The sequence below is a fragment of the Triticum dicoccoides genome, chromosome 1A (genome assembly GCF_002162155.2).
Source record: "Triticum dicoccoides isolate Atlit2015 ecotype Zavitan chromosome 1A, WEW_v2.0, whole genome shotgun sequence".
Taxonomy (NCBI): domain Eukaryota; kingdom Viridiplantae; phylum Streptophyta; class Magnoliopsida; order Poales; family Poaceae; genus Triticum; species Triticum dicoccoides.
In genome coordinates, this window is record NC_041380.1 from 603,144,733 (window position 1) to 603,159,484 (window position 14,752).

Below are 14,752 nucleotides of genomic sequence, written 5' to 3' on the forward strand. Positions count from 1 at the left end.
AGGAGGGGAGGGGGAGAGGAGGAGGAGGGGGAGAGGAGGAGGAGGGGAGCGGGGCGGGAGGCGCGCGCCCGGCGGCCAGCGGCGGCGGGGAAGCTAGGTCGCCGGCGGCGGCGTGGAGAGGGAACCCTAGCGGAGCGGGGGAGCGGGGGAGACCAACTCCAGAGTCCCAGTAAATGGGGGTATGGTCGCTTCCCAACCTAGGTAAGGCTTGAGTGGTGGCTAGAGGAAAAAGCCTGTCAAGATCCGTAGAACAAAAGACTCTGTCAATGGTGGTCATGACTAAATCATCCTGGTTATTAGCCCAGATGAAAAGTCTGTTCCCCATTCTGATTTCCAGGAGACTCCAGAGATCTACCCAGGAATTGAACAGGTCGCACCATTTATGATTGACATTACCATTGCTCTTGTCCGAGCTATACCTGACTAGGTTGAAATCCCCACCTATAAGGGTAGGGGTTTCACAGTCCACAAACAGGGAATGTAATTCAGAACAGTATGATGATTATGTGACTTCATTTATCCATATACGGCAAGTATGATTCTGTGGCTAGTTGATACACGTGCTGACGTGCACCATGCATTCTGTACATATCAAACTGGCAGACAAGATAGTATCCTTCTTAATTATTTACCGGTCGCAGTCAGCACTTACTTAAAGATTGATGGTGCAAAGTAAGTACAGTAACCATTATCTATGTGTATCAATCCAGATATCCAAGAGACTACAGGAGCCGTCTGCCTTGGAATCTGAGGTCCAGTGCAGGATGGAGGCGCTTCTTGCATCGTGGCATAACTTGGAGGAGCTTCACAAGGAAGCAGCACCAGATGCCTTTGAGTTGTACGTACAATATACAAGATGCATTCAGATACAATAATTGATCGATTTCTTCTTTAATTTCCTGTTTGTTAGTTTGACAGGAGTTGATACATATATCTTATTTGACCTACCTCTCTCTACCTGCAGGTATGTGAAGGCCTATGGAAATGCGGCTAAGGCTGTGGTTCGTGGAGCTGCCAAGGCGTTGCTTTATTTCTGTATGATTAGTTCCGTTATTTTGGGTGACAAGTAGAAGCCCAGGCTGCTACCAAGGAAAACCAGTGAAGACAAGATAAGAAAAAAAAGGAGAACCAATGATGGCCCCAGCTTGTTTTCAGTTTAATTATGACCTGTGCTATTACAAACATGGAAGTTTGGCTAGCTAGCACTGTGCTATCATGCATTGTGATATTAAAAACATGGAAGTTTCACTCTGAAAACTAATTGTGTGATGTCTTGTATAGATCCTTTCACTACATGACCGCCCTATGATTTCCCTTCTCTTTATCTATTCATTTTGCACGTTATTTTCATCAACATGAGGTCACTCATATAGCATTCTATTAAAAACATGTTCAAAAACATGGGGAGACTAATAATTAAACAAGTGCAACTTAAAAGGACTCACATTATCTTAGAGCTTCTCTATGTTAGAGATGATAACTGAATCAAGAAACAGATTGTTGAAACTCGTCACGCAATCGGGAACAAAAGGGACAAGTATATATCCACATTGATTGCTACTACTAGTAGGCGAAATGAAATTCCAGCGGAACCGGTTTCTACCGGGGTCGTGCATGCTCGCCGTGCGTGCATGTACACAATTTGCGAATGAGTACTCTACCGATTATGTTTTGGAGCAGACATTTATTGCAGTAAGACTATTTTATTCTTTGATCCCATGGCCCATCCACCCATGCTTTTACCCGGAATCTAAAATTTGTAACATTTTTAACTTTTGAACCAATGATCCGATTTAGAATACGTTTGAAGATTCGTGTTCCTGACATTTATATCTTTAAAACAATATCAAACTTGAACATGTTCTGAACAAGTTTAAATTCAAAATTGATACGATAATGAAACTTATATGAATTGTGAGATGACACAACAATGAAACCGGAGTGAACCAATAATAAAAACATGCAAAAGTGAATGTAATAACCCATAATAAAACTTACATAAAATCCGAGATGAAACATGCATGGCCGAAGTGTGGAATGAAATAATAATGGAAACATACAAAGAATGTGTATGAATAAGTAATGAAAGCATGTAAATTCATGATGGAATTGATATCGTATAGAAACTATGTGAAGAGAACACTATTACTGCACAATCCAACCATGAAAGATAATTTAACAAAATGATATGAAACTTATTTGAAAGCTTCAAAAGTAGAAATGAAACCTGAAAGAAATAGTGCTGAAATCCGGAATGAAAAAGTAGCCAAACTATGTGATGGAAAAAATAATGAAACAAGTAAAAATACAACAAAACACACATGTATTAGTTCCATATAAGTTTCAATATGGTTTCACAATTAAATTTGTTTTTTTTTCAAAAAAGTTCAAAATTAATCTTGTTTTGGAGATTTTAATATTATGTATACTAACATTCAAATGGTTTGTTAATCGGATATTTTGTTAAAAATATATCAATGGTACAAACTATATAATGAAACTCAAAAGCATGGGCGGGTGGGATGTAACTTGTTATAGGTTCAAAAGATGTCATACTACTCTTGCCTACGAAACATACCCACTAGTCACTTTGCTGTTGGGCCTCCTCGCTAGCTGTGCACATGTCATAGAGAGAAGATATTATGATTTACATTGGTCACACAACGCAAAGTATAGCAGTACATAATACCTATCGCATAAGTGTATGTGCACATATGGCGTGCATCCCGGACCCTGTAGAAACCGGTTCCCCTAGAAAATCATTATCCCTACTAGTAGACCAACACTAGTAGAAAACAGGGCTTTGGTTCGGGCAGGGCAAGCCCATTAGTCCCGGTTTAGTCACAAACCGGGAACCATGGGGGCATTTGTCCCGGTTCTTTAGCCCAGGGGGCCGGCTGGGGCCTCGTGAGCATTGGTCCCGGTTCGTATGGACCCATTTGTCCCAGTTCTAGGCACGAACCGGGACCAATGGGTCTCGCTCCTGGCCCACAAACATTGGTCCCGGTTCTTGGTTCGAATCGGGACAGAAGGCTGAGCTTTAGTCCCAGTTCCAGCCACGAACCGGGACAAATTAGTTGCCTATATATACACCGTCGCCGCAGCAGAACACTCCACAGTGCTCTGTTTTTCCTGGCCGGCGAGGAGAGGGCATTTGGGTGCTCTAGCTCACCTCCTATGCACATGAGGTGTTCGATGAAATGCCCGAGCCACGCTAGTTAAGCTTTCTCCTCTCGAAGCTCGGCCTCCAAGCTCCATTTTCCCCGAGATTTGCATAGGTTTAGCGGTCCGTCACGTACCGTCCCCGTTTTCACCGTCGTCGATCGCCCGCGCCGATCTCGTCGCCGGCACCACCGTGGTGAGCCTCTTGTTCTTATCTTCTTTCTGAAAGAAAATAATTCTTACTTTAGATAGATACTTGTCTATTTTTTCTAATTTTTATTATTGCTTGTTATTATATAGTGCGATGGTTTTGGTATCCGCCCCCGTCGGCCCTCGTCCTCTCTATGATTCAGATGTGGTATATATTAAATTTTTATAACTATTTGCTTCATTTATTGTTTTTGACAATTATGATGACCAATGTGACATAGATTTTATTTATGTAGGAGGTAGTTGAACCAGAAATTCCAACCGACCCTATTGTCGAGAGGTTAAATTTAGTTGAAGAAGAAAAAACAATTACTTGAAGGAAAAAATAAAAAAAATTGAGGAGGAGAAGATTATATTGAAGTTGCATGTTGCTGATGTCATCGATGATCACAAGATCAAGATCGATGCAATGTGGTTGAAGATTAGAAAGATTAGAAAATATGACATTTATACCGAGGCTTGGTTATCATTATGCCGTTGGATTAATTTTTACCTTGGTTGTGATTATGATCGCATTTCTTGTTGCATTGAAAGGTTTTACATAGTTTCAATGTATGGTTTAACTAGATACTCTGGAGAGCTATATGTTATTCAATGAGAACTATGTATGTACTTTGTTTTTAATGTGATGATGAACTTCTATTAATTTGGTCACTTATCTATTCATGAGAGCTATATGTACTAAATTGATGTGTGGCTTTGAATGGTGCATTTTGAACACAGAAAAACTATGGAGTTCAAACAAGTTAAAAAAATGAAATCCCTTTGTAATAGAGGAGTTTCCGTATGAAACCCTCATACTTCGAAAAAGATTGTCCGTTTTGTACACGAAGTGCATCCAGTTTTTGCCGTAACCCTCTCTACTTTCTTGCACATGCCATGTGGGTGAAATGATGATACCATGCCAACTTTCAACCTTTTCAGAGTTCATTTGAAATGCTTTTCAATTTCAGGGTCTTATAGCTCAAAATAATCAGTAAATGCATGAAAAATAACAAATGAAGTCAGAAGGGGTTGAAAATTCATGATGTGGCTTTGAATGGTGCATTTTGAACACATAAAAAGTCTAGAGTTCAAATAAGTTCAAAAAATAAAATTCCTTTGTAACAGACGAGTTTCCGTATGAAACCCTCATACTTCGAAAGAGATTATCCGTTTTGTACACGAAATGCATCCAGTTTTTGCCGTAACCCTCTCTACTTTCTTGCAAATACTATGTAGGTGAAATGATGATACCATGCCAACTTTCAACCTTTTCAGAGTACATTTGAAATGCTTTTCAATTTCAAGGTCATTTAGCTCAAAAAATCAATAAAATGTATGAAAAATAACAAATGAACTCAGAAAGGTTTGAAAATTGATGATGTGATTTTGAATGGTGCATTTTGAACACGGAGAAACTCTGGAGTTCAAATAAGTTCAAAAAAATGACATCCCTTTGTAACAGACGAGTTTCCGTATGAAACTCTGATACTTCAAAAGAGATTGTCCGTTTTGTCCACGAAGTGCATTCAGTTTTTGCCGTAACCCTCTCTACTTTCTTACACATGCTATGTGGATGAAATGATGATACCATGCAAAAAGAAAATTAACTAAAAAACTTTTATAAAACTCTAATAGCAAAAGGAATGAACTAAAAAGTTTTTATAAACCTCTAGTATTTTTAAACTAAAATTATATAAAATTCATGCTACTGATATTATCAAAGTATTTTCTGTTCAAAACATGAAAAGCAGAAAGAAACAAAATAAACTTTAATAAATAAGTAGAAACAAAATTAAAGAAATTAAAATTTAATAAAATAAATAAGTAGAAACAAAATAAACCTTAATAAAATAAATAAGTAGAAACAAAATAAAATAAATTAAAATGTAATACAATAAATAAGTAGAAACAAAATAAAATAAAATAAAATAAAGTTTTATAAAATAAAGAAGTAGAAACAAAATAAACTTTAATAAATTAAATAAAAATAGGAACAGTAAGTTTTTTATTGTAAGTAGAAACAAAATAAGATAAAAAAGCAAGAAAAAAATGAAGAAAGTGCCACCTACTGGGCCACCACGACCTGAATACGACTGGAAACCCAACCATGGGCCAGGATTCAGGCCCGCAGGAGGCCCAGTAGGCCCACAAGCACATCGTGATAAATTATGCCCGAAAGTCTGCAGTTGAGAGGAGCTCGAGAGAGTTGGCGCAACAGCGCTTATAAACCACTCTCGAGCTCTGTCAACTAGCGAGGTGGTACAAAAGTTTTGGCCGCGACGCGGGCAGCACAGAGCCTCTGGTCCCGGTTGGTGCAACAAACCGAGACTAAAGGGGTGCATTGGTACCGGTTCGTGACACCAACCAGCACCAATGCCCCCCCTTTAGTCCCGGTTGGTGCCACCAACCGGGACCAAAGGCCGCCACTTCCCGCCCTTTGGGTTGCCGAAAACTGACTTTGGTCACGGTTGGTGGCATCAACCGGGACCAATTTGGTCCCGGTTGGTGCCACGAACCGGAACCAATACTCTGGGTATATAAGTTGGACTTTTGAAAATTTCACAATTTCATCGTCAGTTCGTGCCCGACGCCCCAGCGCTGCTCCTCGTCGCCGTCGCCGTCATCGGCCCTGCCTCCAACACCATCGCCACGCCGCACGTCCCTGCCTCTGATGCCATCGCCGCGCCGCTCTGCCTCCGACACCGTCGCCGCGCCGCCCCTGCCCCCGACCACGCCGTTGCCGCACGGGCCCTTGCTCCGCGCTCGAGCCCCTTCCCGCGGCCCGCCCCCGCGCGCCGGCGCCCTCGTCTCCCCCGCCGTTGCCATCGCCAGACGCCCCCCGGTCCGGCTCTGTTTTTTATTTTGTATTAGATTAATTTTTTGTTCATATATATAAAATGTATATTTGTATGTATGTGGCTATATGTAAGTTCAGAGCATGTTTTTTATTAGATTAATTTCTTATTAGATTTATTTGATTAATTTTTTTGTTCAGAGCATGTTTTTGTTCATATATGTATTTTTTTGTTCATATGTGTACTAATGTTTTTGTTGCATATATGTAATTTTTTTAATGTATATATGTATGTGGTAGCTATATATGCATGATGAGGGGGTGAGGATCGATATACCCCCTCCCCGATAATTTCAACATGAGGGGAGGTCGATATACCCCCTCCCTGATAACATTTTTTTGAAAAGTTGTATATATCTAGCTAGGAAGAAAGGAAGAAGGAAGAATAAAAAGAGGAGAAGAAGAAAAAAAAGAGAAGAAGAAGGAAATTCCTTCTTCTTCTCCTCTTTTTTTCTTCTTCTCCTCTTTTTTTATCTTCTACTTCCTCTCCTTAATTTTTATCAAGAACCCCGTTCCAAAATAAATTCAACATGATGGGCGGTCGATATATATACCCCCTCTCGACCGTGATAACTTATACCATGGGAGCACCCCCCGGCCCTCTCGCTCGACCAAAACTCTCGAAGACACCCAAACCCTAGAAAAAATGATGTCGATCTCCTACCCCCTCTCGCCGCGCCCCTACCTGAGAAACGTTCTCAAGGCCACCCAAATTTACCAAGTTAAAAGAGCGTTGTTGTTGAGGCCACCCCATACCCTTGAAGCGTTGTCGAGGCCACCCCAAACCCTTGAAGCGTTGTCGAGGCCACCCCAAACCCTAGAGAAGCAGCGTCGAGGCCACAAATATGACTCCTTATTGTGATTAGCTAGCTAGTTCTACGTTTGCCACTAATATATCCATCTGTCATGTTTGAATAATAATTGCCATGTTGTAAATATTTGCAGAAACTATGGAGCACCCCCGAGACGAAGCAACATAAGCGGTGTTGGGGGACATAATCGCACAAGGAAGTGATGCTGCCATGTCGTTTCTCAATGAAACCGATGGTCTGGAAGGACAGGGCGAAGAAGCAGGCTATGATTATGATGGCTCCGGTGACCCAATGCCGGTGCAAGAAGGAGACCGTGATGACGGGTCCGGTGACCCAATACCGGTGCAAGAAGGAGACCGTGATGACGGCTCCGGTGACCGAACCGAGTCCGACCAGGTATATATATTAGTTAAGCCTATGCTGACTAGCTAATTGATGCATTCATTGTTTTGGTATATGTACACATATTAATTAACTCTCGTCTTTCTTCTTTTTCTAGCCCTCCGGATCGAGCACAACTTCGGTAAAGAGACGAGGCCCGAAGAAAAAGTTGCGCTCGGATGAAAGGTTTGAGATCACAGCAATCGCGCGCGATGGCATGCCGATTGAACCCATCCAGACAAAGAAAGCATTTGGTGCTCAGTGCGGGGTTCTTGTTAGGGACAAGACCCGATCAGTATCCACCAATGGTTAAAGCCTAAGAATGAAGACCCTGAGGTTTCTTATGTCTCTGATATGCAGAAAGATGATCTTTGGACCGCGCTGAAGGCAAATTTCACCCTACCGCCAGAGGAGGATCCAGAGAAGCCAGTTAAAGAGCAATTGATCAAGTCTCGTGCTCTTAAGAAGATGGCAGAACTATTCAGGAGGTGGAAGAATGAGCTAAAAACATCGTTTGTCGATGAAGAAAAGACACCAGAATTCACCGACCGGTATGAGAAGATCAGAGATCACTGGCCCGCATTTTGTGGCCAACAAGACATCGGACAAGAGTAAGAAGATGTTAGTGACAAACAAGAAAAATGATGCGAAGAAGAAGCATCACCATCGCACGGTGTCAGGTGTCTACCTCAAAGCTCGGCCGTTGTGGGCCAAGGCTGAGAATGACTTGATTGATAAAGGGGTCGAACCAGAGACATTGAACTGGCCAGACCATTGCCGGACTTGGTTCTTCGGGGTTGGCGGATCCTTGGACCCTGTATCAGGGAAGTGCATTTGGACGGACGAGCTACTGAGAATACCCGTCACGAGGCTTCAGGAGTATATAGAGGCAGCGCAGCAAGGGACGTTCATTCCAGATGGAGAGAACGACGAGCTCACAATGGCCCTCGGGAATCCTGAGCACCCTGGATGGACACGAGGCACGCCAGGGTCTGTTCCGTGGAAGGCTGGGGTTCTGGATGCAAGTGGTTACAAATGCCAGGAGAGGAGGAAGAAAGTGGAGCAGATCCAAATTCAGGCGCTGCATGCATGGGTACAAGCGATAGAGCAATGAGAAGCAGATCGCAACAAGCGACCCGCCAAAGTTTCCCCCGAAGCTACCCCGCCATCTCGGCGGAGAAGCAGCGTGGCTTCCACCGAGCTGCAGCAGCTGGAGCCTGTCTTCACGGCTCCTGCTAGCTACCCCATGGACTTAGTCACGGAGTTTCAAAATTGCCACCTTATGACGCAATGGATGAAATTGAATGTCAAGGTGGCTGTTGGCTCTGTTGCACCTCCTGAACCTGGCGTAACTTTTCACTGCCGACCGATTCCAGAAGGATATGCTAGGGTGATGGTGGATGAAATAACGGACGGATTTGAGGACCTCAAGCTTGACCACCCTACCGGTGAAGGGGAGACTCGGCTGGGTTCTTCTCTGAAGACTCCATGCCTTTCGCAGAAGGAGCTCATCAACCTTCCGAACTGGACGCCTCCGCCTTCGCCTCCGCCTCCTCCTCCGCCGAGTCAGGGCACTCCGCCTCCTCCTCCACCTCCTCCTCCGGCGAGTGATCAGGGCACTCAGCCTCCTTCTTCGGCGCGTGGCGGCACTCCACCTCCTTCTCTGCCTGCGTCGGCGTGCCCGAGCAGCCAGCCTCCTCCTTCTCCGCCTCGCCAGCAAGGGCGAAAGAGACCCGCCGCCGCTACGGCTGCTCCGGCGCATCGTAGTCCTTCTTCTCCGCCTCGTAAGCAAGCACAAAAGAAGACAGCCGCATCCGCTCCGTCTGCTCCAGCGTCTAGCAGTACAGCCAGAGGCGGGAGGCAATACAGATTCGGTCCACCTCTCAAGCCTCTAGAGAAGTTACCATACGAGAGGACCGTGGAAGAAAATGTGAAGATCGTGGAAAAAGAAGTGAAGGATTTCTTTGAAGGGGTGAAAGCAAATATACATCCACCTCCGGAGGAGAAGGTAGATCCGGTGAAAGCAAAGCGCACTATCGATGCCCTGAGGAAACCACCAGAGTCTGCGCTGAAAAACAACTATGAGCGCATTACTGCAAAGGTATATATCGAAGCGGAGCGGTCGGAAAGTACTATCAGTGATCGAAGGTTAGCAGAACGTCGACGAGTTGGGAAAAAAATTGCCCAGCTCGGCGAACAAGCGGACCAATCGTGGCCCCCGCTCAAGGTGTCTAGCGATATCGTCGCTAATGATCCGAGGATGGTGCCCGGTTATAGTAATCTTGGAGATTACCTGCCCGACGATGTACATTATGATTTCTTGGAGGTGGAATAACACAAATACCATTACGGGAAGCCTCTTGTCAAAGATGAAAAATCTCTAACAACGATGATTCGAAGATTACATGATTGGTATGAAAACCTGCAGAGAGTCTGGGAGGACGAATACTTTGTATCAGAGATTTAAAGAGGAGCACGACCTCGTTGGAATTGATTTGTTGACTGTTCCATTTGAGGAGCTCTTTCATTGCATGTATTTATAATTATCCTCACTATATTATGCAGATTGAAGATCGTCGAGTGCAAAAAAGCATAAATCTATTATATTGGGTTCATTAACCCAAATCTCATAGATGAATTTCAGGTTAAAAAGAGCGCCAAAGATGCCGAGGCCAACTTGCTCAAATCATTGATAATAAATCAAAACAAAGATAAAATACTCTTTCCTTACAACTTCAAGTGAGTGTTATTGTCTTGTGCATATTCGGTTTTCCTTTTTACTCGAGCAAGGTTATAGTAATGTAATTGATGAGTTATGCATGCGTGCGCAACTTCCACTATATTCTCCTGGAGATTAAGCTTGAGCAGGGACTAGTAACCGTACTCGAGACGAAAAGATCACGAGACCTATGCGACATGACTAAAATTCTCATCAAGTAAGTTCAATTGATCATTATCGCACCATATCGGCAACTTTTTGTTCGTTTCCTGATATCTCAAGTAATAATTATTTTCTTTGTCTTGCAGGGTTTGGAAAAAGTTCACCGAAGAAGCTCCGGGACTGCCAAAGGAGCTGTGATATACATACCCGAAAGTCAGTACTACTAGCTAGCTAGTTCCGCGCATCTCCCGTTGATTCTAGCTACTTTCATCAATGCCATTTATAATGCTTCATTATCAGTTTGATTGACCTCTACTTCTTGTAAAGTGCTTGTGGCAGGAACAAGGGAATGATTACTGTGGATACTACATGTGCGAGTTCATCTACAACGCGACTTGCAAAGATAAGCGGGGCTACTCTAAAAGACAATTTGATATGCGTAAGCAATAATATTCACAATTTCATTTTATTACACCATCATTTCTGTTGAGTTTCATTCATATATATGTATTAACCCGTTTCTTCAAATTAGACGTGGCAGATGCGGAATGAACTCCTACCAGAAGATCGCATGAAAGCAATTCAAGAGGAATTGGTGGGATTCTTTCTTGACCACGTCATCAATAAAGCCAGAGAATACCAGGTGGAACTTTAGTTCAGATGCTAGGGGATTGTAAGAGATCTTACACATTGTATATGTATGTAGCCAGTAGCGTCGAATAGATAATACAAAAACTTGTTGTTCGACCAATCTCTCGGAGAAGGAGAGGGCCGATCACTTCTCTCGGTATGCATGACGAACTTCTGTACTTAATGGTTTCCTTCATTTTCTTACTAGCTAGCGTGTCGAGGGCCTCTCTATACGTATAGTACATAGTGTCGACCAAGCACGGAGATAAGAGAGGACATTTCTCTCTATTAATTAATTAGCTACCTGACACAATATATGAAACACCTTAATTAACCATACAAAACCCCCAAATCCCCCCACCCTTTCAGAAAAAAACAAAAAACCTAGCCCCTGAACAGCTGACGCGTGGATGCCTTTTGTTCCCGGTTGGTGCCACCAATCGGGACCAAAGGCCCTCCTGCCTGGGCTCGCAGCACCGGCCACATGGAGGCCCATCGGTCCCGGTTCGTGTAAGAACCGGGACTAAAGGCCTTGGGCTTTAGTAACGACCCTTTAGTCCCAGTTTAAGAACCGGGACAAATGAGCCTTACGAACCGGGACAATAGGCCCTTTTCTACTAGTGCAATAGCAAACCCTAACAGAAGAGATAAGAAAACATACAACACAACGGAAGAAGAATCGTTTGCAATCACAACAGCACCATCATCGAGCGTCATGTTGAGGAGGAGATCATCAACGTCAGGGAAGAAGCCTTCATTCGGGAACTCGTCGTCGTTTGCAGCCATGATAAACAAAGATCTAGCTGTCACACAATGGTGCTCCCCAAAAACCTGATCACCTATCTTCCTACAGGAGACGCCTCTTATATACGCCTTGAAACTGACCCACTAAGGAGATGAAAATAAACTGAGGCAGAGCGTACACTGTGCGTATGCCCTAGCGCGTCTCCGCTCAATTCGAAACACTTTTCATGTGCATGGCAGGTGACAGAAGAGGATTGCGTGTACGTGCCCTTCTCAAGCTCTTACTGGTGTGTGACACAACCCACCTTATATGTTGGACTTCCACATCCTGCACTAGCATGGTAGGAATAAACTTTCAACACCCCCTTTCCATGCACGAATGGGCCATATGAGCCTCTCGGATTTTTCTGTCAAATTATTGGATAAAATATGTTTGCTAAATCTGAATAATTCCAACAATCCCACACCACGTGCGAGGCACATGAAGTTTTCCTATGGTTCGGAAACATTGATTATATACCGATGTTTTGGTGTAGACTATTAAGTTGAACTTCTACCTAAAACTCCATGCTACACTTACTCACAATTTGAACAGTGAACTACAAGTTTTATGCAAACAAGTTTCACACAAAGCCTTGACCAAAACTAGACCACTGAAAAATTTCACGTCAATAGGAGCATATATGTCATACTCCGAAGTTTTTTCATGATTTTACTAGAGAGTTGCCAACTCTCACAGGCTGCAAAGTTTAAAGTATAACTCACAAATGTGTGTTCTTTCAAGATATTCCATAGGAAAGCATCTTTGTTTACCCAATCCGCTCAGAATACATTAAGATAAATATCAACCTGCCATATAGGCGTCCAGGAGAAAATTGCATCATAACGAAGTAGATTTTTAAGCCCGACCTCAATTTCAAGCGGGGTATTGTGGTTGTCTATGGCCCGACCGATCACCATCATTCTATGGCGTTCCTGGATGAACTCCATAGAAAAATTTCTACCTCCAATGTCTCGATGGTGGTGGGCGGTTATTTCAATCTCATCCGCCAATTAGGCGACAAAAGCAACGATTGCATCAATTTTCCTTGGCTGCAGCTCTTTAATGACTGCATTGCTGACCTGGGATTGCATGAAGATGATCACATCGGCACTTGTTCACCTAGACGAATAAGAAATTCAATCCTCATTAGTGCATGCTTGATCATGATTTCATGTCGCCTGAGTGGGAAGTTTGGTGTCTGCTTGATTCTCTCGACGCGATTACTAGCATCGGCTCCGATCACGTTACACTTCTCCTATCCTCTATAGAGGACACGCCCTGCCCACCGCCATGATATTGTTTCCAAACTTTCTGGTTGAATCAACGCGGTTTCGTGGAGGCGGTTAGAGATATAGGTGGATCACTGCTAGGGCGAAGCCATATCGGTCCCTATTGTCGGTAGATTCTTGGCACTATTGTGCAAAGTGTTGGCGCCAATTTATGAAGGGCTGGTGTGCCAACATTGGTCGCAACTTTTGGGATCTTAAAAAGACCCTTCTCTAGAGCATTCAGGCACTTGATATGTGGGCTGACTCCTATGGCCTATCTCTCGGTGAGTGGATGCATCGATACACCCTTGAGGGCAAGCTCATGATTGCTACTTCTTGAGTTTACGTTGGTTTTTCCCTTGAAAAGGAAAGGGTGATGCAGCAAAGTAGAGATAAGTATTTCCCTCAGTTAGAGAAACAAGGTATTAATCTTCTAGGAGACAACGCACAAATCACCAATACATGCACAAACAATCAAACAACTTGCACCCAACATGATAAAGGGGTTGTCAATCTGATCACGGTTACTTGTAAAAGTGAGATCTGATAGAGATAGATGAAACTAAACAAAAGGTAAAGTAAATGTTTTCGGTACTTTTGGTTTATAGATTGGAATGTAAAAGATTACAAAATAGTAGATCGGAAACTTATATGATGGAAAATAGACCCGAGGGCCGTAGGTTTAACTAGAGGCTTCTCTGATAGCAAATAATATGACGGGTAAACAAATTACTGTCGAGCAATTGATAGAAAAGCACAAAGTTATGACGATATCTAAGGCAATGATTATGAAATATATGCATCACGTCCGTGTCAAGTAGACCAAAACGATTCTGCATCTACTACTATTACTCCACACATCGACCGACTCCTGCCTGCATCTAGAGTATTAAGTTCATGAAGAACAGAGTAACGCATTAAGTAAGATGACATGATGTAGAGGAATAAACTCAAGAAATATGATGTAAACCCCATCTTTTTTTCCTCGATGGCAACAATACAATACATGCCTTGATGCCCCTACTGTCACTGGGAAAGGACACCGCAAGATTGAACCCAAAGTTAAGCACTTCTCCCATTGCAAGAAAAACCATTCTAGTTGGCCAAACCAAACCGATAGTTCAAAGAGAACTACAAAGATACCAAAAAATGCATAAAAGAATTCAAAGAATATTCATAGATAAGCTGATAAAAAATTTACAATTCATCGGATCTCGACAAACACACCGCAAAAGAAGATTACATCGGATAGATCTCCAAGAACATCGAGGAGAACATGGTATTGAGAATTAAAGAGAGAGAAGAAGCCATATAGCTACTAGCTATGGACCCGTAGGTCTGAGGTAAACTACTCACGCTTCATCGGAACGGCAATAGAGTTGATGTAGAAGCCCTCCGTGATCGAATCCCCCTCCGGCAGGATGTCGGAAAAAACCCAAGATGGGATCTCACGAGGTACAGAAGGTTGCGGCGGTGAAAAAGTGTTTTCGTGGATGCCTCTGGTGGTTTGGAAATATATGGGAATATATAGGATGAAGAATTAGGTCAGGAGAGTCTCGGGGCCCACAAGGCAGGGGGCGCGCCCTACCCCCTGGGCACACCATCCCCCTTGTGGCCGCCTCATGGCTCTTCTGACTTGATCTCCAAGTCTCCTGGGTGTCTTCTGGTCGAAGAAAAATCATCACGAAGGTTTTATTCCGTTTGGAGTCTATTTGGTATTCCTTTTCTGTGAAACTCAAAAATAAGGAAAAAACAAAAAAAAACTGGCACTGGACTCTAGGT

The 14,752-nt window shown here is 43.2% G+C and overlaps 1 protein-coding gene across 1 annotated transcript in view; it reads left to right on the forward strand.

Annotated features, from left to right (window-relative positions):
* Positions 1–1,283, forward strand: part of LOC119357078 — an 8,572-nt gene extending 7,289 nt beyond the window's left edge. The window contains exons 3-4 of the mRNA XM_037624065.1: positions 711–838; positions 965–1,283. Of these exons, the coding sequence (XP_037479962.1) occupies positions 711–838; positions 965–1,070 (234 nt within the window). The 3' untranslated portion in view covers positions 1,071–1,283. The remainder of the gene's footprint in view (positions 1–710; positions 839–964) is intronic.
* The last annotated feature ends 13,469 nt before the right edge of the window (positions 1,284–14,752 follow it).